The 25,397-nt window shown below is 52.3% G+C and overlaps 2 protein-coding genes across 2 annotated transcripts; both read right to left on the bottom strand.

Moving 5' to 3' along the window:
• Nucleotides 1-5,515: 5,515 nt before the first annotated feature.
• On the bottom strand, nucleotides 5,516-10,125 carry Cdsn (corneodesmosin). The gene is made up of 2 exons (XM_048440832.3): nucleotides 9,992-10,125; nucleotides 5,516-7,753 (listed from the first exon to the last, which is right to left on the bottom strand). Exons 1-2 carry the CDS (start codon nucleotides 10,074-10,076, stop codon nucleotides 6,186-6,188), a joined length of 1,653 nt encoding a protein of 550 aa, XP_048296789.3. The 5' UTR covers nucleotides 10,077-10,125; the 3' UTR covers nucleotides 5,516-6,185.
• Nucleotides 10,126-22,305: 12,180 nt separating this feature from the next.
• Nucleotides 22,306-24,086, bottom strand: Psors1c2 (psoriasis susceptibility 1 candidate 2). Its single transcript, XM_087898591.1, has 2 exons — nucleotides 23,941-24,086; nucleotides 22,306-23,507 (listed from the first exon to the last, which is right to left on the bottom strand). Exons 1-2 carry the CDS (start codon nucleotides 23,993-23,995, stop codon nucleotides 23,155-23,157), a joined length of 408 nt encoding a protein of 135 aa, XP_087754717.1. The 5' UTR covers nucleotides 23,996-24,086; the 3' UTR covers nucleotides 22,306-23,154.
• Nucleotides 24,087-25,397: the final 1,311 nt, after the last annotated feature.

Below are 25,397 nucleotides of genomic sequence, written 5' to 3'. Positions count from 1 at the left end.
CCACTCCAGCACCCTTGCTCTTGTATCCCCACATCGTCTCCTGGATGCCGACAAGCTGGGCATCCTGGGGTGCAAAACTTTCCCCATCTGAGGTGCTCTTCCTTTGTGAAGCCCTTAACCTGGAGAAAGAACTTTGTCCCCTCAGCCTGTAACAAAGCCCCACAAGCTAACGATTCCCAATGCAATGTAATATTGTGGGTTCTGTTTTCGTTTTGTCTTTTGTTTCATTTGCTTATTTGTTTCTTATTTTGTCTGGTTTTCTTTGAGGGGAGTGGAGTTGGGTTAAGTTAAGACAGAGACTCACTATGAGACTAGTCTCAGACATATAATCCTCCTGCCTCAGCCTCCCAAGTGCTGGGATGACAGGCATGTGCTGTCAAAGCCCCATTGTAATCAAGCTTGTGAAAGATTTTAAAACTGTTTTGTAGATTTTATTTATTTTGTTATTTTATATTATGAGCCCTCCCAGGTCAGAAGTGGGCTTTGGATCACCTGGGACTGAAGTTACAGACATTTGTGACCCACCACGTGGATGCTGAGAGTTGAATCTAGATCCTCTGGAAGAGCAGCCAACTCTTGAGTCCTTATTATATTCTTTTGGGGTTTGTTTGGTCGTTTTCTTTTCTTTTTACTTTGAGACAGAGTTTCTCTGTGTAGCCCTAGCTGTCCTGAAACTCACTCTGCAGACCAGGCTGGCCTTGAACTCACAGAGATCCACCTGCCTCTGCCTCCTGACTGCTGGGATTAAAGGCATGCGCCATCATCATCCAACGCCTTACTTTATTCTTAGTTACGTTTATGTGTGTGTGTGTGTGTGTGTGTGTGTGTGCCTGTGGTGGTGGTGAGGGGGGGGGATATGCATGTGTGTGTAATGCCCAGAGAGGCCAGAAGAGGGTGTCAGACTCCTAGAGCTGGAATTACAGGTGATTGTAGCGAGCCTGATGTCAGTGCTGGGAACCGAAGTCTTCCTCTCAAGAGCAACCAGTGGTCTTAACCACTGAGCCAGCTCTCCAGCCCTGTTGTCATTGTTTAGAACAAAAGTCCAAAATGGGTATTTCTGAGCTAAGATCAAGGGATCTGAAGGACTGACTCCTGTCAGTCACTCTAGAGAGACTCCACTTCTGGCTGTTTTCAGTTTCCAGGGCCACCGGTGTTTCTGGTCTCTTGGCTCTCTTCTCCGCCTTCCAAGTGTTTTCCCACACTGTCTTCTGACTTCCTCTTCTACCTCCCAAGCCCACATTTTAAACACTGTGTTTATACTGGACCCACCCGGATAATCCTGGATAATCCCTTTATGGTAAGGTCAGATGACTAATGAACTGCATCAGGAGCCCTGTTTCTCCTTGCAGAGTAACCTAACATATTTGTAAATTCCAAGCATTGGGATGGTGACATCTTTGGTGGCGTTGGTGTGGAGGTGCCATTCTACCTAATGCAGGTGATCAGACGTAGCCAAAGAATATAAGAGATGGCGGGGGGCAGGGGTGGTGCACACCTTTAATCCCAGCACTTGGGAAGCAGAGGTGGATCTCTCTGAGTTCAAGGCCAGCCTGGTCTACAGAGCTAATTCCGAGACAGCTAGGGCTGTTGCACAGAGAAACCCTGTATCAAAAACCAAGAAAAGAAAGAAGCTGGGGGAGCTGGGAAGATGGGTCAGTAGTTAAGAGTAATTGTTGCTTTTACAGAGGACCAGACTTTGGTTCCCTGCTGTAGGATAATGCTCTTGTACACTGTAAAGATTTATCACTCATATTAGTTTAACAAAACACTGATTGGCCAGTAGCCAGGCAGGAAGTATAGGTGGGGTAACCAGACTAAGAATTCTGGGAAGAGGAAAGGCACAGAATCAATCACCAGCCAGACACAGAGGAAGTAAGATGAGAATGCCTTACTGAGAAAAGGTACAAAGCCACGTGGCTAAACATAGACAAGAATTATGGATTGGTGTAAGTTGTAAGTGCTAGTTAATAATAACCCTGAGCTAAGAGGCCAAACAGTTAATAATTAATATAAGTCTTTGTGTGTTTCTTTGGGACTGAATGCCACACACGCACACACACACACAGGCATACACCTGTGCACACACACAGGCATACACCTGTGCATATAGTTAAAAAAACTCTTAATACTACTACTTTTTAAAGTGGGGAGTTGTGGGTCGTGTTTGTTTGCTTGTTTTTGTTGTTTATATAGTTTAGTAGTAGAACACTCATCTGGCATACAAAAATTCAATCCTCAGCACTGCAGAAAAATTAAAACAGCCAGGCATGGTAGCTCACACTTTTTCTCCCAGCATTCCTGAGGCAGAGGAAGGTTGATCTCTGTGAGTTAGAGGCCAACCTGTTCTATACAGCAAGTTTCAGGACAGCCAGGGCTACATAGAGACCCTGTTTCAAAAACAAAAAAACAAAAAATGATGATGATGATGATGATGACGATGATGATGATGATGATGACGATGATCCAACAGTAAGCCCAAACCCCTCTGGCTTCCTATGCTGACGTGTGATGTCTCCTCTCATTCAATTCCTCCATGATGCTCAGAACTGGGCAAGAGCGGAAGTCATGCTCTTGAACTTTGAAAACTGAGTTTAAAAAGAAGACAAAGAAAAGAAACAGAGACCTGTGCGCTGTGTTGACCTCTGTCGTTACCCATTTCAGGTCTCAGGTGTTTTTATTATAGCAACAGAAAGTGAACTAATACATATTTGAGGGGCTGGGGGTGGGGCTCCGTTGCTAGGGTGCCTGACTGGCACGCTGCCCCGCATCCCATTCCTGCACCACGTAAAACCGTGCACGTGGTGAGCACCTATATTCTCAGCACTCAGGAGGAAGAGGAAGGAGACCAGGAGTTCAGGGTTGTCCTTGGCGTCCTAGTTAGGGTTTCTATGGCTGTGACGGAACACCATGACCACAGCAATTTGGCAAAAACGGGGTTTATTAGCTTACACTTCCACATCACTGTTCATCATCTAAGGAAGGCAGGACAGGAACTCACACAGGGCAGGGACCTGGAGGCAGGAGCTGAGGCAGAGGCCATGGAGGGGAGCTGCTCACTGGCTCGCTCCCCGTGGGTTGCTCGCTCAGCTTTGCTTTCTTATGGAACCCAGGACCAGCAGCCCTGGATGGAATAACCCACAGTGGCCCAGGCTCTCCTCCATCCTTCACCAATTAAGAAAACACCCTACAGGCTTGCCTATAGGACCATCTAGTTGAGGCATTTTCTCAGTGAAGGCTCCTTCCTCTCTGATGACTGTTGTGTCAAACAGACATAAAACTAGCCAGGCACTTGGTTTCATAGGGGGTTCAAGGCCAGGATGAGCTACATCAAATCTTGTCTCAAAAATAAAAATAATATATACGTATGTTTGAAAATGTTATAATAAAAAGGGTTTTATTGTTTTTGCACTATTAGAAAATGAACCCAAGGCGTCACATATGCCTGGTGAGCACTCTACCACTCAGGTACGCTCCATCTCCCTTTTCACTTTGTAAAATAAAGTCCAAGCCTTGAGCTCATTCTGTACCCCAGGCTAGCCTCAAGCCTTGAGCTCACTCTGTACACCAGGCTAGCCTCAATCCTTGAGCTCACTCTGTACACCAGGCTAGCCTCAATCCTTGAGCTCACTCTGTACCCCAGGCTAGCCTCAAGCTTTGAGCTCACTCTGTACCCCAGGCTAGCCTCAAGCCTTGAGCTCACTCTGTACCCCAGGCTAGCCTCAAACTTGTCATTTTTCTGCTTCAGACTTCCAGATAGCTGGGATTACAGGCCTATACCACCAGGCACAATGGACAAAAAGTATTTAATTGCCTTCTTCATTTTTAAAACTTATTATTATTGGCCAGGAAGTGGTGGTGCATGCCTTTAATACCAGCACTCAGGAGGCAGAGGCAGGTGGACCTTGGTCAGTTCAAGGCCAGCCTGATCTACAGAGCTAGTTCCAGGACAGGTTCCAAAACTACAGAGAAACCCTGTCTCAAAAGACAAAATAAAACAAAACAAAACAAAAACCTTATTCTATTGTGTGCCTGTATGATGTCTGTGTGGGCATGCATGGGCCGCAGCGTGCAGGTGGAAGTCCACAATTTGAAGAGTTGTCTCTCTCCTTACTCTTACGTAGGTTCTGGGCAGCAGACTCACACCAGCAGCCTAGCAGGGCAAGCAGCTTTATCCAGTGAGCCATCCTGTTGGCCCTTAATGGCCTTTGTTCCCAACTCCCTGACTGTATAAGGAAACACTTTGTCAGCTGATCTCTCTAGCCCCGCCCCCGCCCACCCCACCAGCCATAGGGAATAACAAGTTCTTTCCTGAACTGACCAGTAGGGAACCTTAGAGTTTGGTCCCTGTTTTGGGGTGACTTACACCAATTTTCCCTGATTAATTTTTGTTGTAGTTATTTTGAGACAGGGTCTCACTTTGTAGACCAGGCTGGCCTTGAACTCAGAGAAATTATCCTGCCTCTGCACGTGACACCATGCCTGTTATGTCTAAATTTTTAACATGGATCAAAACAGAGACTAGAGAAGTCCTGTTTGAATGTCAGCTTCTCCTGTGGTTCCCATCCTTGGCGACTCTGAGGGTTGTTTTTTCAAGTTCAGGTTTTTGTTTGCTTGTTTGTTTGCTTTAATTTTATTTTATGTACATTGGCATTTTGCCTGCAGGTGTGAGTCTTTGATCTTGGAGTCACAGACAATTGGTAGTTGCCATGTGGATGCCGGGAACTGAACCCTGCTCCTCTGGAAGACAATCAGTGCCCTTAACAGCTGAGCCATCTTTCATGTCTCCAGCCCGGGAACAATGACTCTTCTGTAGTGACAGAAACAGGGCTGCCTGGGAGCCTGCTTTGTCCTAGTGGACTCTGAGAGCCAGCATCGCTGCCCAGGGCATCTGTCCAGTGGGAAGCCTCTGGTCCTAGACTTGAAGCTTCAGCCACTGTGGATTCGGCACCTGCTCCCTTCTTCCTAAAAGTAGGGGAATGGGTTTGGCACTGGGGTCTGCAGGAAGCTCCCTTTTCCAATAGTTTTGAGAGCCTTGCACATGGAATAAGGGCCTTCCTATAGGGACACCCACACTCCTTCCTGCGCTAGTCTGCCACAGCGAACTCAGGGGTGAGGAGGTGGAGAGGCACTGTAGGCTCTGTCTGTCACAGAACCGTGTTAACTAGGCCAGTGAGTCACCAGGCTCCGTGCAGGGCAGCACACTGGGATGTTGTCTTCCTCTCCCCACCCCCAGTGCTCAGAACACCCAGGCTCCTGTTCAGTCTCCAGGAATCTGCCTGAGCTGGTCCAGCGTCCCAGAAACTCAAGATCGACTCTAGGGATTCCCAGAGAGGACGGTGTTTCGAGGTGAGGCTCCTTAATGGAGGAGAAGCCTAGATGGGAGAGAAGAAAATAATGAGGGCTTTTCGGAGGGAAAGAGGAGGGTGCCGACTCCAGCGTGAGGGGGAAGCAGAAGGGGAATAGAGCTGAGAAGTGAGACGAGGAGAGCAAGAATCTGGACACCGGGCAACTCTGATGTCAGTTCAATCAGTATTTATTGTTTTCCTTCTCCGTGGGAGGAGGCATGCGACAGAAAACGCTGAGCCAAATTACGGAGAAGCGGGGAACATGCGCCCTCTAGAGGCACAGGAGGTGTACTGCCCAGGTACTAGAGAAGAGACCTAGAACTCCAGGAAAGCAAAAAGTTTGCACAAAGTTTATTGAACACTGTCCAGGATCCCGAGAGAGTCGGGAGTCTGTGCCAGGCTCTGCCGATGCCCTGGGGGTCCACACGCACAGGGCAACATCTGTGGTAACCCAACAGGGGCTCAGATGGCGAGCAGAGGAGGCACGGGTGCGCTGGGAGTGGGTCTGGTAGGGTGGAGAGGTCAGTGAGAAGTGCGGGGTGATGGGCTGGATCTCGCCTTATTTGGCAAACGGGCAGAGGTACGGTTGACTTGGAGTGTTTCAAGGACTTCCCAGTCAAGAACCCGAATAAGTGAACTTTAAGGTGGGTGATCAGGCAGAGAGGGGCACCACAGCGTAATGGGGTAGCAGCACCAGGAGAGGAGGAAAGGGACGGAGTCCACCATTGCCGGCGCCGAATAAGGGTGACAAGAGCCTGCGGCATAGGGCTCTCCTGGAAGGCGGGCGGGAAACTGGGCCCCTGAACATCTTCCAGTTGGGAGATGACTGTCTTGTGTGACTTAAGGTTTGTCAAGTGGCTCTCCCTGTGGCAGGAAAACTTCCGGATCTGCTAACTGGGGCCCCAAAGGCTTCACTTGAGCCAGAATGTCCCGGATGGAACGGCAGGGCACCCTTCCAGGGCTGTTGAGACCACAAGGCTTGACCACCACGGTGGGGACAGACTGAGGAGAGCCATTCAGACCTCCATTCTGTGTGGAGGAGGAAACGGAAAGGCAGGGGTAGCCGGAAGAGCTAGACTTGCTGCCGCAGGGCTGGAGGATAATTTTGCCGGTGGAGAGGGAGGAGCTTCCCCCACCGATGGAGCCGGTGCCTGGTGGGGAGCAGGGCCCCTGGGAAGCACCGCTGCCGCAGGGGTGGAAGGAGGTAGAGGAGCTGCTGGAAGTGATCTGAATTCTCGAACCAGAGCAAGGCCCCTTAGAACCGACACCACAGGGCTGGACCCCGCCACTGCCCACGGGCTGGAACACGATGCCCGAGGCTGGGTAGGCATTGGAACTGGAAGAACTGTAGCTGGGGATGATGGGATTGCCGGAGAAGTACTTGCCCTCCGAGACTGGGGGTCCAGCCGCAAAGGAGGGGGCCCCTGGTGAGCCCTTGACAGGGTTGTCCTTGGTGAAGTAGCCCACGGGGTAAATTTTACCCCCACTGTAGGTCATGCCTGGGACCAGGTAACTGTTGGCGGAGCCTCCCACTACCTCGTAGCCGCCATTGGGTTTCTGGATAGAGGTGATGGGAGGACAGGGCTTGCCCGAGGGGCCGCCGTTGCTACAGGGCATGCCTTGAAACCCTCCAGGGCCACCGGAGCCGTGTTGCTCCACCACTACCACTACAGGCCTCTGCCCGCCCGAGACGGTGTGGGAGCTGGAGATGTAGGGCCCCGAGTGTGTGACGACAGGACCCCCACTGCAGGGAGAGTCGGGCACGTTGGAGCTACAGGGCCGCTGGTTGGAGATGCTGCTAGACACCACGGAGCTGTGGGAAGTGTAAGAGCCTCCAGACTGGAAGGTGCCTGAGGTCTGGCGGGAAGAGTTGTCATCAACTGGCAGAGCAGAGCCACTTCCTGGTCCCTCCCGGGTGCTGCCTCCTGAGCTTCCAGACTGAGAGCTGCTGCTTACCCATCGGGAACTGCTGCTTCCCGTCTGATAATGGCTGTTTCCTGTCTGATAACTGCTGCTTCCTGACTGGGAGCCGCTGCTTCCTGACTGGGAGCTGCTGGAGTGGGAGCTGCTGCCTCCTGACTGAGATCCGCTGCTTCCTTGCTGAGATCCGCTGCTTCCTTGCTGAGATCCGCTGCTTCCTTGCTGAGATCCGCTGCTTCCAGACTGATATCCGCTGCTTCCGGACTGGAAGGAGCCAGACCCAGAGGAAAAGGGGCTCTGGGAATACCCTGTTCCTGGTTTAAAAATCAGAGATCCTGAAGAACCTCCCTGGGAACTGCTGGATCCACCGTGGCTGCTGAGGCTGTTGGAGCCAGCCTTTCCAATGACACAAGGGTTGTTGGAAGAGGTGATCCTCGTGGGGTCCTTACAGGGGTCTGAGAGGGTCCCGATGCTCTTTGCCAAGGTTCCTGGAGGAGAGTAATGGTCTGTAAGGGCTAGATTGAAACAGGGGCTCCCTGCCCCCAGTAGCCCCATCCCAGTTGTCTGCCCTGTGTCTCCACAGAGGAACCCAGGCAAGTTCAGAGGTAGAAAAAGGAAGAACTGGCTATTGTCTGTGAAGGAAATGAGGGTGGCAGGATCAGGGCAGTTTTACTGTTCTAGCTGTGGCGATTGAGGGCAGAGGTCAAATGCCTTCGATAAAAATGTACGGTAAAACTCTGAAATGATGGGCATTGAAGGAGCACCCTTCAGATAGAGGGGGCAGAAAGGCATAGGTCAGGAACCAGACAGAGTGAAGAGGCGGGGGCAGGACAATCGCGGGTCAGACCGTAGGACCAAACAGAAGAACATAGAAGACAAAGCAGGGATGGGGGCATAGGCAGAGCGTTGGCTTAGCATGCACAAGACCGTAGGTTTGGTACCACCCGAAGAGGGGGAGGGTGTGCAGAGACAGGAAAGGAGACATACGAGCCCAGGAAAGGGCAGAGGTGCCCCTCACAGAAGACGAGCACCCGTCATAGCTGGTACTCTGTGGCCAGCTCCCTAGTGAGAGTCCAGACTGGGGAAGGGATGGGTCAGACGGGTGCTTGCTTCCTGCCCCAGCACTGGCCATGCCAGTAAACCTTGGGTGGGGGCCAGGATGTGGGGGCACTCACCTGTTGCTTCAGAACCTGCCAGTACCAGTGTGACAGGACACCGCACCCTGAACCACCCCTGCTGTCCCTGTCCCAGCCCAGGGAGCCCATGGAACCCTCCTCCCCATGACCATTATCAGCCTCCCTCTCCCCCACCCAGCCGTCACATGCACCTGCTGCCCCCATTCTGCCCACATCTGACTCTGGCTGCCTTGAGCCGTCTTTAGACCTGGACCTCTAGCCTCTCCTCTGTCCTCCACCCACTGACGCTCGGCTCCTAGCCTCACGCTCCTTTGACCTCAGTCTCTCTATAAAGCTCTCACCTCTGTGTTCTGCCCACCCCGGCCCCTTCCGAGCCACACATCAGCAGGTGACTAACCTTCTCTGGGTGATATAGTCAAAGAGGCAGAGAACACCATGCCCTTCCCACATAGCTACCAGGAAGGCCATTTAATAGCATCTCTCTGGACCACGTGTCCAAAAACAGTGAACAAGACATCGCAGTTCATAAGCAATATTCATGCTAGAGTGGTCCCCCACCAGCCCGTCTGCTGCCACCTGCAAAGTCCCCAACCTCATCTCGAAAAGCCCTGGGGTACCCCACAACAAACCCCCCACCCCTGTCCCTTCACCCCTCTGAGCAGGACACAGCCTGGGCTCAGGATCCTGGGTGCCCTGCTTCTAACTGCAATCTGAAGCCAGTTTCCTGTCCCCTCAGGCCTTCTGGATCCTGAGCTGCAGAATGGGAAGAGCAAATCTATCACACAGGTCTCAGAACACGAGTGTGTTGAAAGGGCTAGCTACAGTCTAGCGTTTCACAAGGCTCTAAGCGGAGCATTGTGGTGGTGCTTGCCTGCAATTGCTTGTCTGCCGTCTTAGCTCTCAGGAGGCTGAGGCTGAGGCGAGGCTGGGCTACAAAGCAAGACCTTGTCAATATATATATATATATATATATATATATATGTATGTATGTATGTGTGTGTGTGTGTGTGTGTGTATCGAAGAGAGCCAAGTATGTAGTAGATCACTTAACAAGCATGCATGCATGAGGTCTGGGGCTTAACTCCCAGCACCTCAGTAAAAATAAACTAAATACATAAATAAATAAATGCAAGTTAATTCATACATCTAAAATGCTTGTAAAAGGCGGTTCTGGAGATGGTAGCAATTGTTATTCCTATAAGACACCCAGATCCTATCTTCTAGCGGGGCTACCGCCACTCCCACACCATCTAGAACTCCCGAAGCTGTGTCCGGTGTCATTTGACCTGAGATGGAGCCTGGGGTTTGGCGATAGTCACCTCATTTCTAGGTTCCAGAAACAAGCTCAGAACATTTACACAGGACTTGGAGGATGGCGCAGAGGCAGAGTGCCTGCCTGCTCAGCCACCGTGGAGCAAAGCAAGTGGCCAGACAAGGATGAGGAGCAGTCCCGGTTAGAAAAGTCAGACTCTAGGGCCCTGCCTGTGCCCCTCTCCTGGACCGTGTGCTGCAGGCCCTGGGTGCCCCCAGCCGCTCTGACCTAGGGCCTGTGTCCCACACTGTCCCTCTCCCAAGGCCCCAGACTCCTACCTGGTAGAATGAGACTGGCCAGCAGCAAAGCCATCAGCCCGTGCCCTCCCACACACCCCATCCTGGGTGCCCGAGAGGTGCTCATTGTGCACGGTGTGGCCTCCAGACTGACAGAAGCTCATGGACACCGGGACCTTTATGCTGGGGCTGGACATTCTCTGGGCAGGAGTCACTGCGGGGAGGAGGAGAGGTGGAGGGGGAGGCTGCCTGAGGGAAGTTGGTGTGGCAGGAGGCTGAAGCAATCAGGTATCACATGTGTCTACTCAGCAGCCGTGATGGCTGCAGGGGACCCGAGGCCACTGGGCATGAGCCCCTACCCTGGCTGGCCTTCCCGAGTTCCTCGTTGCCTAATCTAGAGCCAGTGTGCTCTGCCCTGGGTCCACCCCCTCGAGGGTGGCCACTCTCACCCAGGGACCCAGTCACCCTGCTCTTCCCTCCCTGGCCTGCCCAGATCCCATGTTCCCAGCGTCCCTCCACTGGAAGAAGGGTGGACATTTTAGCTTTCCCTCCTGACCCCAAGAAGCACCCTGCCCCTGTCCGTCCCCAACTCTGCTGGGGCTCACATTGTTGTCCCCATCCGCTTGTTTCTTTGGCTTCTATCACTTAAGTCTTCTCCGCCTGCTTCGGATCTGAAGATCTGCCCTCACTCCGACTCCCTTAGAGCGGGTGCCTGAGTACCAGCCTGCCGCGGGCCCGTGAAAGTGTCCCATTGCCGAGCAAGCCCTTTTCCCTTCTCAGAAACAACATCCACACACGAAAAACCTGAGGGTTCCTTTCTGGGGGCTCTTGGGACAGTTGGGCGGTGGTGGGGAACCGTGGTTACCAGAGCTTGGATGAAGGAGAGGCCTGGGTTGGGACCCCTGTCATAGCTGGGCCTCAGTGACTCACAGGCCACTCACTCACAGTTCCAATCCCATGGTAGTGACCCGGACTCAGGAGGATGAGCAAGAGGCCAATGAGGCTAATTGGGAAGGTGGTGGCCAGGCTGCCCATTAGCCTGCCCCTTGGCCTGGATGGACAAACAGAAAACACTTGAGGTTTGAGCCTGAGTAAGAAGGGCCGGATCAGCTGCTGGGTCCCTGGAGGAAGGAGGGTCAGAGCCCTGGGACCCACCAAGAAGGAGGTGGTTTCTCCTGCACTAATGTCCTTCCCTCCTGCTGTAACCCAGGCCCCACCCCAGCCAATTGCTCACTAGCATTGTGGGAGTATCAGTATCAGTTTGCCCTCACTCCGTCCCTCCTCCCCTCACTCAGACTCCTTCCAGATGTCCCTCTCTTCCCTCTCTGCACAAGGGCATCTCTGTCCCTTCAGCCCTTGGCTTGGTCCCTCCCTTTCTCCCTGCCCTGCTCTGAGTTCTGGCTTGTGTGATAGAGAACGTGGCCGGTGTCATGAGACCCCAGCTCTCCCCAGGCCACACAGGCTGCAAATGCTTACAAGGGGACTGGGGTAACTCACTGAGGTTTTTATGTTTTATTTAAGTTTAATTAAGTCTGAACAACCACGTGCAGCTGCAGGCCGCCGTCTGGTCCTTCACTTCCTGCTGGTGCCTAGAGGAAGGGCTGGGAAGGAGAAAGTCCAGGGAGCCCTGCAGAAAGCCCCGAGCTGGGCAATGGACTGGGACCACGAAACAACCGAGGCTTTGGAACTGAGATGACAGGGGTTTAAATCCTGCCTAGTCCTGGACCTCGAGCCATTTACCAACCCTCTCTAAGCTCTGATCTCTTTCTTCACCTGTGAACTGGGAGAAGGGGTGAGAGCCCTGAAGATGGAACCCGAGGCCTTGCTCTTCTCGGGCTGTTGGTCAAGTGTGATGTAGCGTTGAGTTACTTCTCCTTCTACTGGACTGTTTCTGTAATTTCCTTGTTTTAATTTCATGTGTATGTGTGCTTTGCCTACATGTGTGTAAGTGCAATCCATGCGTGTAGTTCCTGAAGAACACAGAAGAGAGCATTGGTTCCCTGGGACTGGAGTTACAGGTGATTCTTAGCCTCCACGGAAGGTTCCGGGAATCAAACCCAGGTCCTCTGGGAGAGCAGTTGGCATGCATAAGCATAACTGCTGAGACATCTCTCTAGCCCCCTGGGATTATCTTAAATATTGTCTGCTTTCTGCCGGGCAGTGGTGGTGCACACCTTTAGTCCCAGCACTCAGGAGGCAGAGACAGGCGGATCTCTGTGAGTTCAAGGCCAGCCTGGTCTACCAAGTGAGTTCCAGGACAGGCTCCAAAGCTACAGAGAAACCTTGTCTCAAAAAACAAAGCAAAACAAAACAAAAAAAGTTGCCCGCTTTCAAAGGTTTGTAAAGATCAAACAGGAAATTACGAGAAAGAGTAAATTAAATGGGACCAGGGAGTGTCCCCTGCAGGGTGGCTCACTGGTCAGAGTTCCCAGTTGCTCTCACCTTGGAATTCCCTTTGGAAAGGTGGGAGAGACATTCCCCTGAGTCCTCACCCCCAGACAGAATAGTGGAACCTGTGGTGCCTCCCCACCCTACCTAGACTCTCAGGCCCCAGCCGGACCTGGGGAAGGAGTGGAGCTGAGGCAGGGCAAAGAGCAGCAGGGACAAGACAAGGGAAAGGAGCCTTTGTGGTCTGAGAATGTGGGCATCACTCCCCGAGCAGGCATCCTTTGTCCTGTTTTCTTCTTTCACATTCCTCCCTGCTGCCGTCAGACCTTGGCCAAGACAGCCAGGCTGGAGGAGGCACAGTCTCTCTCGGCCTCCTGCCAGCTTCCAGCCACCCACGCGGTCACGTTCCTCACCTGGCCTCTCTCCTCCTGTCTTCTCTGTCCACCCTCTTCCCATCCCCCCACTGCCCTGCCCACGTCTGGGGCCTAGAAGCTCCCAGTTCTCTGTGTACTTACCTAAATATCTGCTCCCCCTTACCCAGTTTCCCTCCCTGCCGTGTCCATTATCCAGGGCCTGAAATTGATGCCCTGAAAGGGATTCAGTTCCCAGCAACTACATGGAGGTTCACAACTGTAACCCCAGTTCCAGAGGAGCTGATGCTCACTCTGGCCTCTTTGGTGAATCCATATGGTGCAGTCACATACACACCTAGCCAAAAGACATATTAAATAAATATTTTTAAAATGTCAAACAAGCAATTTGTTACTTGTAAATAACTTCCAATGTATTACATTGTTATAAATGTCCCGAGTTACTGTTTATCTCAGTGTAATACATTGTAACACATTGATAGGGCGAGAACTGGGGGGTGCTGGAGCAACCCCTCCCCCCAAGGAAACCCCAGTTCAAAGGATGAACCTTTGACAGGAAGTCCGAGTCAAAGAATGGGAGAACTCCGAGGCCAGCCTGGTCTACAGAGGGAGTCCCGGGGCAGCCAAGGCTACACAGAGAAACCCTGCCTGGGAAAACAAAAACAAAACGAACAATAAGAATGGGAGAACTCTATTCATCCCAGCATCCCCAACCTTAGGGAGGTGTGGACGGATAGGAGGAACAGGCCGGCCAAAGAAGAGGCTGAGGTGAGACAGCTGACCGTCCACTGCTACCCATGGAGTGAGATAGACCCTTCACTGGCTGTCCACTGCCACCTGTGGAGTGAGATAGCCCCTTTACTGGCTGGCCATTCACTGCCACACATGGAGTGAGATAGCCCCTTCACTGGCTGTCCACTGCTACCCATGGAGTGAGATAGCCCCTTCACTGGTCATCCATTGCCACCTCTGGGGCAGAATAGCAGAAATCCTAGGATAAATTCCTTAGAGGGGGGTCTTACTGGGAGCAGGGTTAGGCTGGGGAGAAGAAAAGGGACAAAGAGGAAAGGCTGAGGGGTCTCTCTGAGGTCGCCCAGAGCCCACGGCTCCTCCCCTCTCCCTGAGTTCCTGTGAGAGCCATCTCTCTTCTGCCCTCTTACTTCATCACCTGTCCGTCAAGTGGACTCATCTCCAGTCACACACCTTCCTCTCCCTCGGGTAGAAGGTGACACTCCTGTCCACTCCCACTGGGCATGTCCTCTGAGCTGTTTTTCCTGTAGCGTGGATGGGTGGCCCTGACTCACCCACAGTCTTTACCTGGTGGCTCTCATGACCAAGACACAGAGGGACGGGATTTATCTGCATGCAGAGTTCCTACCAGACTAGGCCCCCTGTGACAGGAAAATGACCCTTAGGGTCCCCATCTCTTCTCAGCAGCCCCCCTCCAGGGAGCACTCTGCCCGCGGCATCTGCCCTGTGGGTGACAGCCACCTTCCTTCATTCTCATCTTACATGGACCCTGCAACATGCTGTCTAGGCTTCCAAACAGGGGATGGACGTTTCCCCTGGACCTCAGACTCGGGGATAGTGCTGCTGATGTAGTTCCCAGCACTCCGCCTTGGGAAACATGTCGATGTGGTGTGTGTGTGTGTGTGTGTGCTCATGCTATATACATGTCCATGTGGGTATCTTCATACATGTGCACATGGAAACCAGAGGTTTTCATTGAGTGTCTTCCTCAATTGCCATCCACCTTTAAACCTTTTTTTTCTTTTAGACTCAAGGTCTCTGTTGCCTGGAGCTCACTAACTGGCCACACTGGCTGGATCCATCTCCCTACACTTCCTCAGCCCTTGGATTATAGGCTTTTGTGTAGATGCTACGGATTCAGACACAGGTCCTCACGCTTGCCCAGCAAGCACTTTGTTGACTGGGCCATCTCCCCAGCCCAGTGGCTGATGATGTGTTTTTGGATTACGGGCTGTGTCCAAGCCACAGGACCTCTTGCTGCTTCCTCAAGAGTACACGGTACCTCTCTCTAGATCTTACACCTTCCTCCTCAGCTGCCCCTCCCTCCTCCCCTTCCTGCCATGTGCGAAGCCCCTAGAGGTGATGGAGAAGAGAGAGCAGGGACCCAGGTCTAGCCACTGACTCCCTGCTGGCTGGCTGTCCATGCCGCCCTCATTCCTCCCAGATGACTGACTTCCCTAAGCCTCTCTTTCCCCTAGTGGATTATAGTTCCCCCCACCGAGGAATGCAGCCCATCTCTGTTGACTACAGCGCTCATGGCTACGATGAGGAAGGACAGGCCTTTCCCCTGGACCAGGAAATAGTCAGATGCTGGGCTGGGATAGGGCAGGGCCCACTACTGTAAACCCCTCAGGAGCTCTGGTTAGTGTCCCCTCCCTGGGTAAGAGTTGCCCCTGGCTGGGAGTCATATTCTGAGAGCATATCCTGTGCTCCTCCCTCAGAAGGTTCTCTGTGGTGTGAGCTGTTGTCAAATCTGCCCCAATTCTGCTCCTCAGCTCCTACCGCCTCTGTCTCCTCTAAGACTGCCCTTGTGAGCCCAGCCTGGCCAGCCACCTTTTTTCACTCTGCCTGTCCTTTTCCGCTTAGCAGTCCCTCGACTTCAGCGGACTCAGGGAGCATGGTGAGGATTGAGTCCTCAGGGAGCACGGTGAGAACTGGGTTGGAGCCAGGTGCATCTTCAGGCTCAAATTCTGCAAGAGAAAGACTTGGCGAGCCGGGACCCCACACACCAGGCTCCCTGCACCTGGACTGGTGTCCCCCCACTCCCCTCCCCCAAAGCAGCACAGTCACCTGAAGGACAGTCACCTCCCTGAGCTCAATACATGGCCTGTTTAAGTGGCATCTAATTCAGCCGCCACTCCTCTTGTCCTGTGAGGAGACAGAAAGAGGGTGTGATTAGCTCTCAGGATAGCAAAATATTTTTCTCTTGTCGGCTTTGTGGAACAAGTGCCAGGGAGCCCTGTGCTCGCTGCCCGCCAATTAGCACGCCTATTAAATAGTCAGTCTTCCATTGTGCCCATTAACGCTTGTAATTGGTCACCCAGAATCAGAGATCCAAATCGCTCCCCAGTCAGGACCAACACACAAGAGAGGCTGGAGGGCGGGAGGAAGGGAGGGAGGGAGGGTCAGGGCACAATCTGCCCCTGGTTTCATGGCCTCCAGGGAGGCTGGAAGGACTGGTCTGGAGAGGGACTTCTAGGCTGGGTGTGGCGTCCCTGTGGGCCATGCCTCCCAGCTCTTCTGAAGTATTCTCCCCGGGGTCTGGTAGGCCAGTTAGCAGCACACCAGGTGAGCAGCAAGGGGGAAAGACTGTTGTTGCAGGGACGGCCCTCAGGGCTGCACAACCACCTCCCACCAGGGAACAAAGCCAGGCCCTGGGCACCGAAGCATCCAAACACCCTCACAGTCAGGTTCTCAGAGGCTGAAGGAGATGGAGAATTTCCCCTCTGGTGTCACAAACCTCAGTTCAGAACGTCAGCATGAGGCCCACTCCCCGACCTGGGGCTTCACCCTGGATCACTGACCTGTGCTCCGCTACACAGAGAGACTGCTTCTCCCAGAGGCTCCCATGATGCCTTGCTCCCTCTTTCCAGTCTGTTTTGGTCCCCATCATCTCCTCAGAAGGGTCTCCTGTGACTTTTTTACTTAAACAATATGTCAAGACTTGGAAGATGGCTCAACCTGAGTTCAACCCCAGCACTCCTACAGGGAGACAGGAGATGAAGAAGCACCCAGAAGCTTGTTGGCTAGACAGCCTAGAGCCTGCTGCTGTGGCAGAAACCAGAGAGACCGTGCCTTGACACTATCATCGCCTGAAAGTTACCTTCTGTAACTCCTCCGCACACTTCTGTGGTGCACACATAAGTAACCTTTAAAGTATATCTTCCTAGCCATTGCTACCACAGTCCCACCTCTGAACTGCAGGACAGACTGTCTCACTGATGTGTGTGTGTGTGTGTGAGTGTGTGTATGAGTGTGTGTGTGTATGTGTGTGTGTATGAGTGTGTGTGTGTATGTGTGTGTATATTGTGTGAGTGTGTGAGCATTTGTGTGTATGTGTATATGTGAGTGTATGTGAGTATGTGTGTGAGTGTGTTTGTGTATGAGAGTGTGTGTATATGTGAGTGTGTGTGAGTATGTGTGTGAGTGTATGTATGTAAGTGTCTGAGTATGTGTGTGGGAGTGTGTGTATATGTGTGAGTATGTGTGTGAATGTGTATATGTGTGTGAGAGTGTGTGTATGTGTGTGAATGTGTGTATGTGTATGAGAGTGTGTGTATATGTGTGTGTGTGAGTATGTGTGTGTGTGTGAGTATGTGTGTGAGTATGTGTGAGTGTGTGTGATATGTGAGCGTGAGCGTCTGTAGCTGGGTTTCATGGCAGTTGTCACTACACGATGTCCTACTACAGACACTTGCGAGCCCGTTTAGCAGTCACGTGTCCACTCGGAGAGCAGGGCCGCCCAAGCCCCTAACAGCTGTCACCAGCTTTCGAGCTGGCTTCTGAAGGAACTGAAGGGTGGGAGAGTAAGGAACGGAGTCTGGGAAGGCGGCACAGTGGTCAGATCGCTCGCCGCCCAAGCTTGAGGACCCGAGCTCAGACCCTGCTGTGGCTGTCAGTGCAGTGACTCTCCTCTAATTCCAGACTCGGGGTGGAGACAGGAGGTCCCCAGATCAAGAGGGCCGACAAGACTAGCCATGTGGGTGAGCTCTGAGTTTGACTGGGAGAATAAGGCATATCAGTAGAAAATGATTTCCAGCACCAAGCTCCAGCCTCCACATGTACACGTACAGACGTACACACATGCACATGAACACACACACACACACACACACACACACACACACACACACACACACACAATGGAAGAGGAAGTAAAAAGAATGGTGTAAAGCCAAGCAGTCTGTACTGGTATCTTCCTGCTGTCTCCAGTTTCTCTCTCCTCACTTCAGCTGCCTGGCTCTCTTCAGAGGGGTCCCCTTGGTGGCCAAGAGAACTCTCCCTGTGGTGACCATGGCACCTTAGAAAAACACCGGTTTAAAACTCTAGGCTGCCCTCTGGTGGCAGACCGAGGAACACCCACGTGGGACAAAGGGCCAGAGAAACCAGGTCTGGGCAGTGGTGGAGACCTGTAATTCCAACGTCAGGAAGGTCAGAAGTTCAAGGTCATCATCACACAGCAACTTCAAATCCAGCCTGGGCCACAACTTTAATCCCAGTACTCGGGAGGCAGAGGCAGGTGGGTCTCAGGGTTTAAGGTCAGCCTGGGCTACATAGTAAGTTCCAAGTTAGCCAGGGCTACACAGTGAAATATGTCTCAAAATAAATAAACGCATAGATGAGTAATTGGCTGCATGGTGTACATTGCAAGCTCTAGCCCAAACGAGGCTGGACTGTCCTTTTTATTTTATTTTGTTTTGGCTCTTTGAGACAGTTCCTTTGTAGCTCTCACTATCCTGGAACTCACTTTGTAGACCAGGCTGGCCTCGAACTTGAACTCACAGAGATCTACCTGCCTCTGCCTTCCCAGCGCGGGTATTAAAGGTGTGCGCCACCGCCACCATCGCTTGTTGACTGGAGTATCCTGAGGTTTTGAGACCACCCTGAGCAACAGAGCAGAAGCGTCCCTTAGCAACAACAAGGACAGATAAGAGGAAGTCCAGGGGTGTGCCTCAGTGGGTAGTGCGCTCACCCTCTCAGTGCACACGAAGTTCTGGGTTCAGTGCCTGGTACCAGGGGTGGCAGTGCATGTACACACAGCTGTGAGTCCAGCACTCCGGAGGTGGAGGCAGGAGAATCATGTGTCTGAAGACACCTTAGCTATAGGAGAATCCAAAGACAGCCTGGGGCCAAATGAGACTCCATCTTAAACAGCAAATATAAACACCATAATGGGTGAGAAAGTGTAGCACAAGGCGGAACGCTGAACTAGTGTGGTGTGCAGAGGAGATTCTGAGAGCCATCCCCAGAATGGAAAGAGAAAAAACAGGGACAAAAAACGATAGCAGTAAGAGAGGCCTCGCCCACGACAAAGCAAGCCTATAGTCAGGAGAACGTGAGGATGGCGCTGGCGGATGCTTGGGGCTCCTCTCTAGCTTAACTGGAATACCTCTTATTAATGTCATCGTCACGATTGACGCGTTTATTTTTTCCCTAGGCTCGGAGCTCCTTGAGGGCAGGGAGGACAGAAATTGCTTCCTGGGTCTGTCAGGGCACCCGCACCCCGCATGACAGGAGCTCAGGAAATGCTGAGCGGGAGGAATCGGGGTCAAATGAGTGGCGAGAGGCTCTGGCCTGAGATCTTCAAAGCAGGAGAACACCATCTCCTCGCCGTCCCCGCGGAGGGTGCTCTCCGGCTGGAGTCTGCACCGATGCTTCCTCGTGTGCTCGGCTTCTATTATTAGATCATCCCATGAAATTAGCACCACTCTTTTCCATCCTTGGCTAAGCGTTTATTGCCCGTCATGTCTGCCTCATTATTGTTATGCAAATCTGCCATTCTGTTTCATCACTTAATTCCAAGACTCCCTGTTGACGCAAGAGTACCTGTGCCCACTGCAGGCTCTCGCCGGTGAGACCAGGTACACAGAGAGGAAGTGACAAAGACCAGCACAATGGCTCTCCCGGTGTTAAGGATTCCTCCCCACCCAGTCCCACTCAGTCCCCTCCCACCTAGTAAAACACGCCATGTGTCAATGCAAATACAGTCTATTAATAGCCCCTGAAACCCCCAGTTTCCTCATCCCTTCATCCCACGGGTCCACCTGCTGTGTCCAACTGGGAATGAGCTGGAACCAGAAAGTGCACGGCCTGGACTTCCACGCCCTGGCGTGTCTTGGGCAGGTGAGTTACCTCTCATTGCTCAATGTAGTCGGCTTGTTCTTCCGCACTTCTTCCCTTTCTCCCTTCCTCCCACCCCCTTCCCTCCCTCCCTTTCTCTTTTCCTTTTTTCCTTCCTCTCTCGCTTCCTTCCTGCCTGCCTTTTCCTTGAGACAGGATCTCACTGCATTGCCCAGGCTGGTCTCAATACTTCAGTTCTGCTCCCTCAGGCTCCCAAGCAGCTAGATCTGCAGGCATGCACCGCCCACACCTGGTCTCAACCCAGTGTCCTAACCTTTGAAATGGGGCTAAGAACTGGCTTTCTTGAGCAACTCTTAGCTAAGTATAATGGATCAGAAAAAGGATATGAAGCTAGCAACAGCCCTCTGGGTTTTTTTTGGTTTGGTTTGGTTTGGTTTGGTTTTGGTTTTGGTTTTGGTTTTTCAAGACAGAGATTTTCTGTGTAACAATCCTGACTGTCCTGGAACTTGCTTTGTAGACTAGGCTGGCCTCAAACTCACAGAGATCCACTTGCTGGGATTAAAAGTGTGCACCACCACTGCCCAGTTAGTAGAGAAGGGAAGACAGAAACCAGCATAGCACAGGATCAATGTGGATCATGACATCGAGAGCCCTTCGCTCCTTAACTGAGCCACACCAGGGCCCGCGGGGCTATTTTATCCCTTTCATGGCCCCCTCTTGTAAGAGGTTAGTATTGTTTTTTATTCCCCCAATGGGCTGAGTATGTCCCTCAGTGAAAAATCTTCCCTGGAAAGTCTGAGGGGCAGGGAAGGTTGTAATCACAGCACTTGTAAAACCTGGAGTTCCAGGACACCCTGGGCTACAGGAACCCTTGCTTTAAAATAAATAAATAAATAATAAATAAATAGATAGATAATAAATAAATAAAGGGTTGAGGAGGAGGCTGGGGATGTAACATTGACGGTAGACTGGCTGGCCTGTGTAACTCGATTGTAGATTCCCTTGCAGACGTACACAAAGCCCTGGGCTAGATCCCTAGGATATAACTGGGCATGGTGGTGACCATGGTAACCCTAACGCTCAGGAGATGGAAGAAACAGACTCAGAAATTCAAACAAGAAGGAAAGGTAGGGTATACTGACACACACCTTTAGTCCCAGCCCTCGAGAGGCAGAGGCAGATGGATCTCTGGGAATTTGAGGCCAGCCTGGTTGACAGAGCCGTTCCAGGCCAGCCCGGGCTTTGTAGAAAGAACTTGTCTCCATACGTGCATGTATGTGCACCATAAGCATGCAGTGCCCATGGAGAACAGAAGATGTCAGGCAGCCTGAACCTAGAATTACAGGCAGTTGTAGCCACCATTTAGGTGCTGGGAATGGACCCCGATCGTCTACAAGAGCAGCCAGTGCTCTTAACCACTGAGCCACCCTCCAGTCCCGTGTGCTGTGCAAGTCTCTGAGCCAGTATGAAACCCACCGATTTCCTGTCTTTAGCTTCTCTCTCCATTCCCTAGAATCTTGCCCCAGTGAAAGGTTTTTCATTGTACTTTTTCTTTTCCTTCTTTATTTTTTCTTAAATTCTTCTCACATGCAACACATCCCAATGACGGTTTTTCCCCTTCTTCCGCGCCTTCTCTGCTTCCCTTCAGAAAAGAGGAGGCCTCCCAGAGATAGCAACCAAACATGGTATAACAAGACACAACAAAACTAGGTACAAACCCTCATAGCAAGACTGAATGAGGCAACCCAGTAGGAGGGAAAGGGTCCCAGGAGCTGGCAAAAGAGTCAGAAACACCCCCACTTACACTGCTGGGGGTCCCATAGAAACACCAAGCTAACAACCACAACACATAGGCAGAGGACCTAGCACTGATCCACACAGGTTCTGTCTCTGCATCTGCTCCCATCAGCTGCCGGAGGAAGCCTCCCTGATGATAACTGGGCTAAGCACTGGCCTATTTTCATTGTATTTCTTTCTTGTATTTTCCTGTTACTGTATCTCTCTGAGGGCCATGGAGCTCAGACTGTTCTCACACTGAGACTGGCTGTGGACTGAACTGAGGGCTGTGGACATGCTAGGCAAGCGCTCTACCAATGAGTCACTCCCCCTCTTTTTGGTTGAGCCAGTGTTTCTTTTTTTTTTTTTTTTAAAAAAAAGATTTATTTATTCATTATGTATACAGTGTTCTGTCTGCATTTGTGCCTGCAGCTCAGAAGAGGGCACCAGATCTCACTACAGATGGTTGTGAGCCACCATGTGGTTGCTGGGACTTGAACTCAGGACCTCTTGAACGACAGGCAGTGCTCTTAACCTCTGAGCCATCTCTCCAGGCGGAGCCAGTGTTTCCTGCATCCCAGATGACGCCTAACTTGATGTTGTTGCAGATGAACTTGATCTGCTGAATGTTCTGTCCTCATTTCCCAAGGGCCAGGCTCACAGGTGTGTGTCACCACAGCCACCTCGCACAACTTGTAGGCATTAATTATCCAGCACCAAATTTATATTGCAGCTATCACAAAACACAAATATTAAAGATAAAAAGCACTGATTAGGCACTAAAAACAAAATTCTCATTGAAAATGCATCTTAAAGCCAGGTGTGGAAGCCCATGCCTTTAATCCCAGCACCTGGGAAGCACAGGCAGGCGGATCTCTGTGAGTTCGAGGCCAGCCTGGTCTACAGAGTGAGCTTCAGGACAGCCAGGGCTACACAGAGAAACCCTGTCTTGAAGAAAAAAAAGTGGAAGAAGCAACCTAGATTCAGAAGTTCAGAAGAAAACACGGCTTTTATTTTTCCATTGGAAGCACCATCCTGGTCAACTGTCATTTCCCAGCTAAGGCCACCAGGTGGCAGTAGGGAGCACAGTGCTCAGGCCCTCCCAGGAGGTGCAGCTCTAGACGCCCTGGGAAGAGGAAGCAGGAACAGGTTGGGTGAGGTAGGAGTGTGCTTTATATTATTCTGACCAAGAAAGGCAGAGCGGCTGAATAAGGAGGTCAAGTGAGGGGGGTGTGGGGACTGAAAATGGAGATCAAGGAGAGAAGGGCTGAACATGGAGGTCAAGGTGAGGGAGGGGCTGAACATGGAGGTCAAGGTGGAGGGAGGGGCTGAACATAGAGGTCAAGGTGGAGGGAGGGGCTGAACATGGAGGTCAAGGTGAAGGGGAGGGGCTGAACATGGAGGTCAAGGTGGGGAGAGGGAGGAGCTGAACATGGAGGTCAAGGTGGGGAGGAGGAAGGGGCTGAACATGGAGGTCGGTCAAGGTGAAGGGGGAGGGGCTGAACATGGAGCTCAAGGTGAAGGGGAGGGGGAGGGGCTGGACATGGAGGTCAAGGGGGAGGGGCTGGACATGGAGGTCAAGGTGAAGGGAAGGGGGAGAGGCTGGACATGGAGGTCAAGGTGAAGGGGAGGGGGAGGGGCTGGACATGGAGGTCAAGGGGGGAGGGGATGAACATGGAGGTCAAGGTGAAGGGGAGGGGCTGGACATGGAGGTCAAGGTGAAGGGGGGGTTACAGAAAATCTGCACACAATCCAACCAGAGATTTAGGAAGGGTGCTAAGAAATTAGGAGGCCAGGAGCAAAGAAGTGGGGTTGAGTGTGCTCTGAGGAGGCTCCTCCCTATCTATACTCTTCCTGGGGCGGGTCAAGGTCTGGTTCCTCCTGAGATCCGTGGTCCATTTCAGGGGCAGGTGGCCAGGGGTTTTCTGGGGGCTGGGTTCCTGCTGGCCAGGGGTCATCAGGCAGAGGAGGCTGAGGGGGATCAGTGCTGGGGGGCTCTGGGGGCCAGGCACCGGCATTAGGCAGATCTCTCCAGGGACGGTTGGGGCCTGGAGGTGGAGGCTCATCAAACAGAGGAGGTGCTCCTGGCCAGGGGTCACCAGGGATTGGGGGGCCCAGTGGCAATGCTGGAGAGTCCTCTTCTTCTTGGGCTTCTGTGGGTTTGGGAGAGGGGTCCTCACTGCCTGAGATGCCTGTGGAGGAGGAAGGAAACAGATGCAGCCAGACCGCTCCTCACCCAGTTTCGGACCCAAAGGCTGAGCCTCGCGCTGTCCAGCACAGCCTGAGCTGGCCCCAAAGCCCCCGCTAAAGTGCTCCTCATACATTTCCCAAATACTGAAGCCATCTTCATGCTGTGTGAAAACCCTGGGCTCCTTGGGACCACTCACATGATCAAGCCTCCAAATGACTCTGTCCAACCTGGGTTGGTATAGCCCACTGCACACAGACTCCACACACCCACGTCACAACCTTCCACCTGACCCAGCACAATCGAATATTCACAATCAAACTGCCCCTGCCTACCTTCCCTGAGCTTCCCCGCTAACTCTGTGCGTTCCAGCTACTCCTTCCCTCCTTGGGGGTGAGTCGCCCAGCTATGCTCCTGGCCTCTCCTGACTGACTTACCTCCAGCACACAGGCAAAGGACCAGGAGCCCCAGCAGCTTCCAGTTGAGCATCATGGCTGTCTTCTGGCCCCCAATGTGGGGTGCTCTGAGTCTGGGTGCTTGAGAACCCGAGAGGCTTTATAGTAGAGGAGGTGACCAGCATGTGGGGAGGGGCCAGCCCAGTGACTTGAGGAATCCCCGTCAGAGCCCAACTGGTCAGACCCGTTTACAAGGAACCTGCCAGTAGCATCTCTTCAGTCCCCAGCCCAGGTCCCATCAGCCAGATCTCCCTATCAGTGACCCAGACCCCAGGAGGCCCCACCCTTGTTTCCACACCTCCTCCATCCACACCCTGCAGCCACCAGTACCCACCTGTCATCTCTGTAATCACAGAGGCTACCTTTCATCCTTCATAGTTATTGAGAGCCACAAAATGGGGACAAACCTCGCGTGGGGAAGCTTGGTAATTACAGGTGGAGGCAGGACGCCTGGGTCAGTTTGCAGCCCCAAGACTAGCATCAGGGCTTCAGAATTCCTCCCCCCCACTTCCCTCCGGACCATGCAGGCTGCTCTCTCACCTGTATCTCTTCAGCTACACAGGGACCTCCCAGGCAGTGACATCTAAGGAATTCCACAGGGAGCCACCTGGGTGACTAGAAGCCAGGATATCCTGGTTCCTGACCCCATGCAGAGACGATTGCATCAACCCCAAAGGCTCAGGAAGATGTTCCCCCTCACCCCCCCATGTAATCTGGTTTCTTCCTTCCTCAGCACCAGGGCCCTGTGACCCCTAAACACCCGCTTCCCCATGAGAGGTTCCTTAAGAAGGCCTCAGTCTCCTCATTGCTCCCACTGCTTGTGGTTGACCTGGGAAACTTAGCCCTGTTCCCTTTTAAAATATTTATTTATTTGCTTATTATGTATACAGTATTCTTTCTTCAGTCCAGAAGAGGGCACCAGGCCTCATTACAGATGGTTGTGAGCCACCATGTGGTTGCTGGGAATTGAACTCAGGACCTTTGGAAGAACAGGCAATGCTCTTAACGGCTGAGCCATCTCTCCAGCCCTCAAAGATTTTTTATAAGAAATGTGAATGGGTGGTTCTTTTTCCCTTAACTTTTATTTTATGTGCATTGGTGTTTGCCGTGGGTGTTGGGTTCCTTGGAACTGGAGTTACAGAGACTTGAGAGCTGCCATGTGGGTGCTGGGAATTGATCCCAGGTCCCTGAAAGAGCAGTCTGTGCTGTTAACCACTGGGCCATCCCTCCAGCCTCGTGAATGGGTGTTTTCCCTGCACGTGTATCTCTGCACCACATGTATGCAGTGCAGACATGTCAGAAGGCATTGGACCCACCATATTGGAGTTACGGGCAGTTGTGAGCTGCCATCTGTGTGTTCTGGAAGAGAGCCCTCTCTCCAACCCACCCCAAATCCCTTTATAACAATCTGGACCAGCTTTGGAGTAAAATTCAGCTCG

Source organism: Myodes glareolus, chromosome 18, assembly GCF_982192425.1.
Source record: "Myodes glareolus chromosome 18, mMyoGla1.1, whole genome shotgun sequence".
Classification (NCBI taxonomy): domain Eukaryota; kingdom Metazoa; phylum Chordata; class Mammalia; order Rodentia; family Cricetidae; genus Myodes; species Myodes glareolus.
Note: the sequence above shows the minus strand (reverse complement) of the source record. Positions and strands in the feature narration are given on the sequence as shown.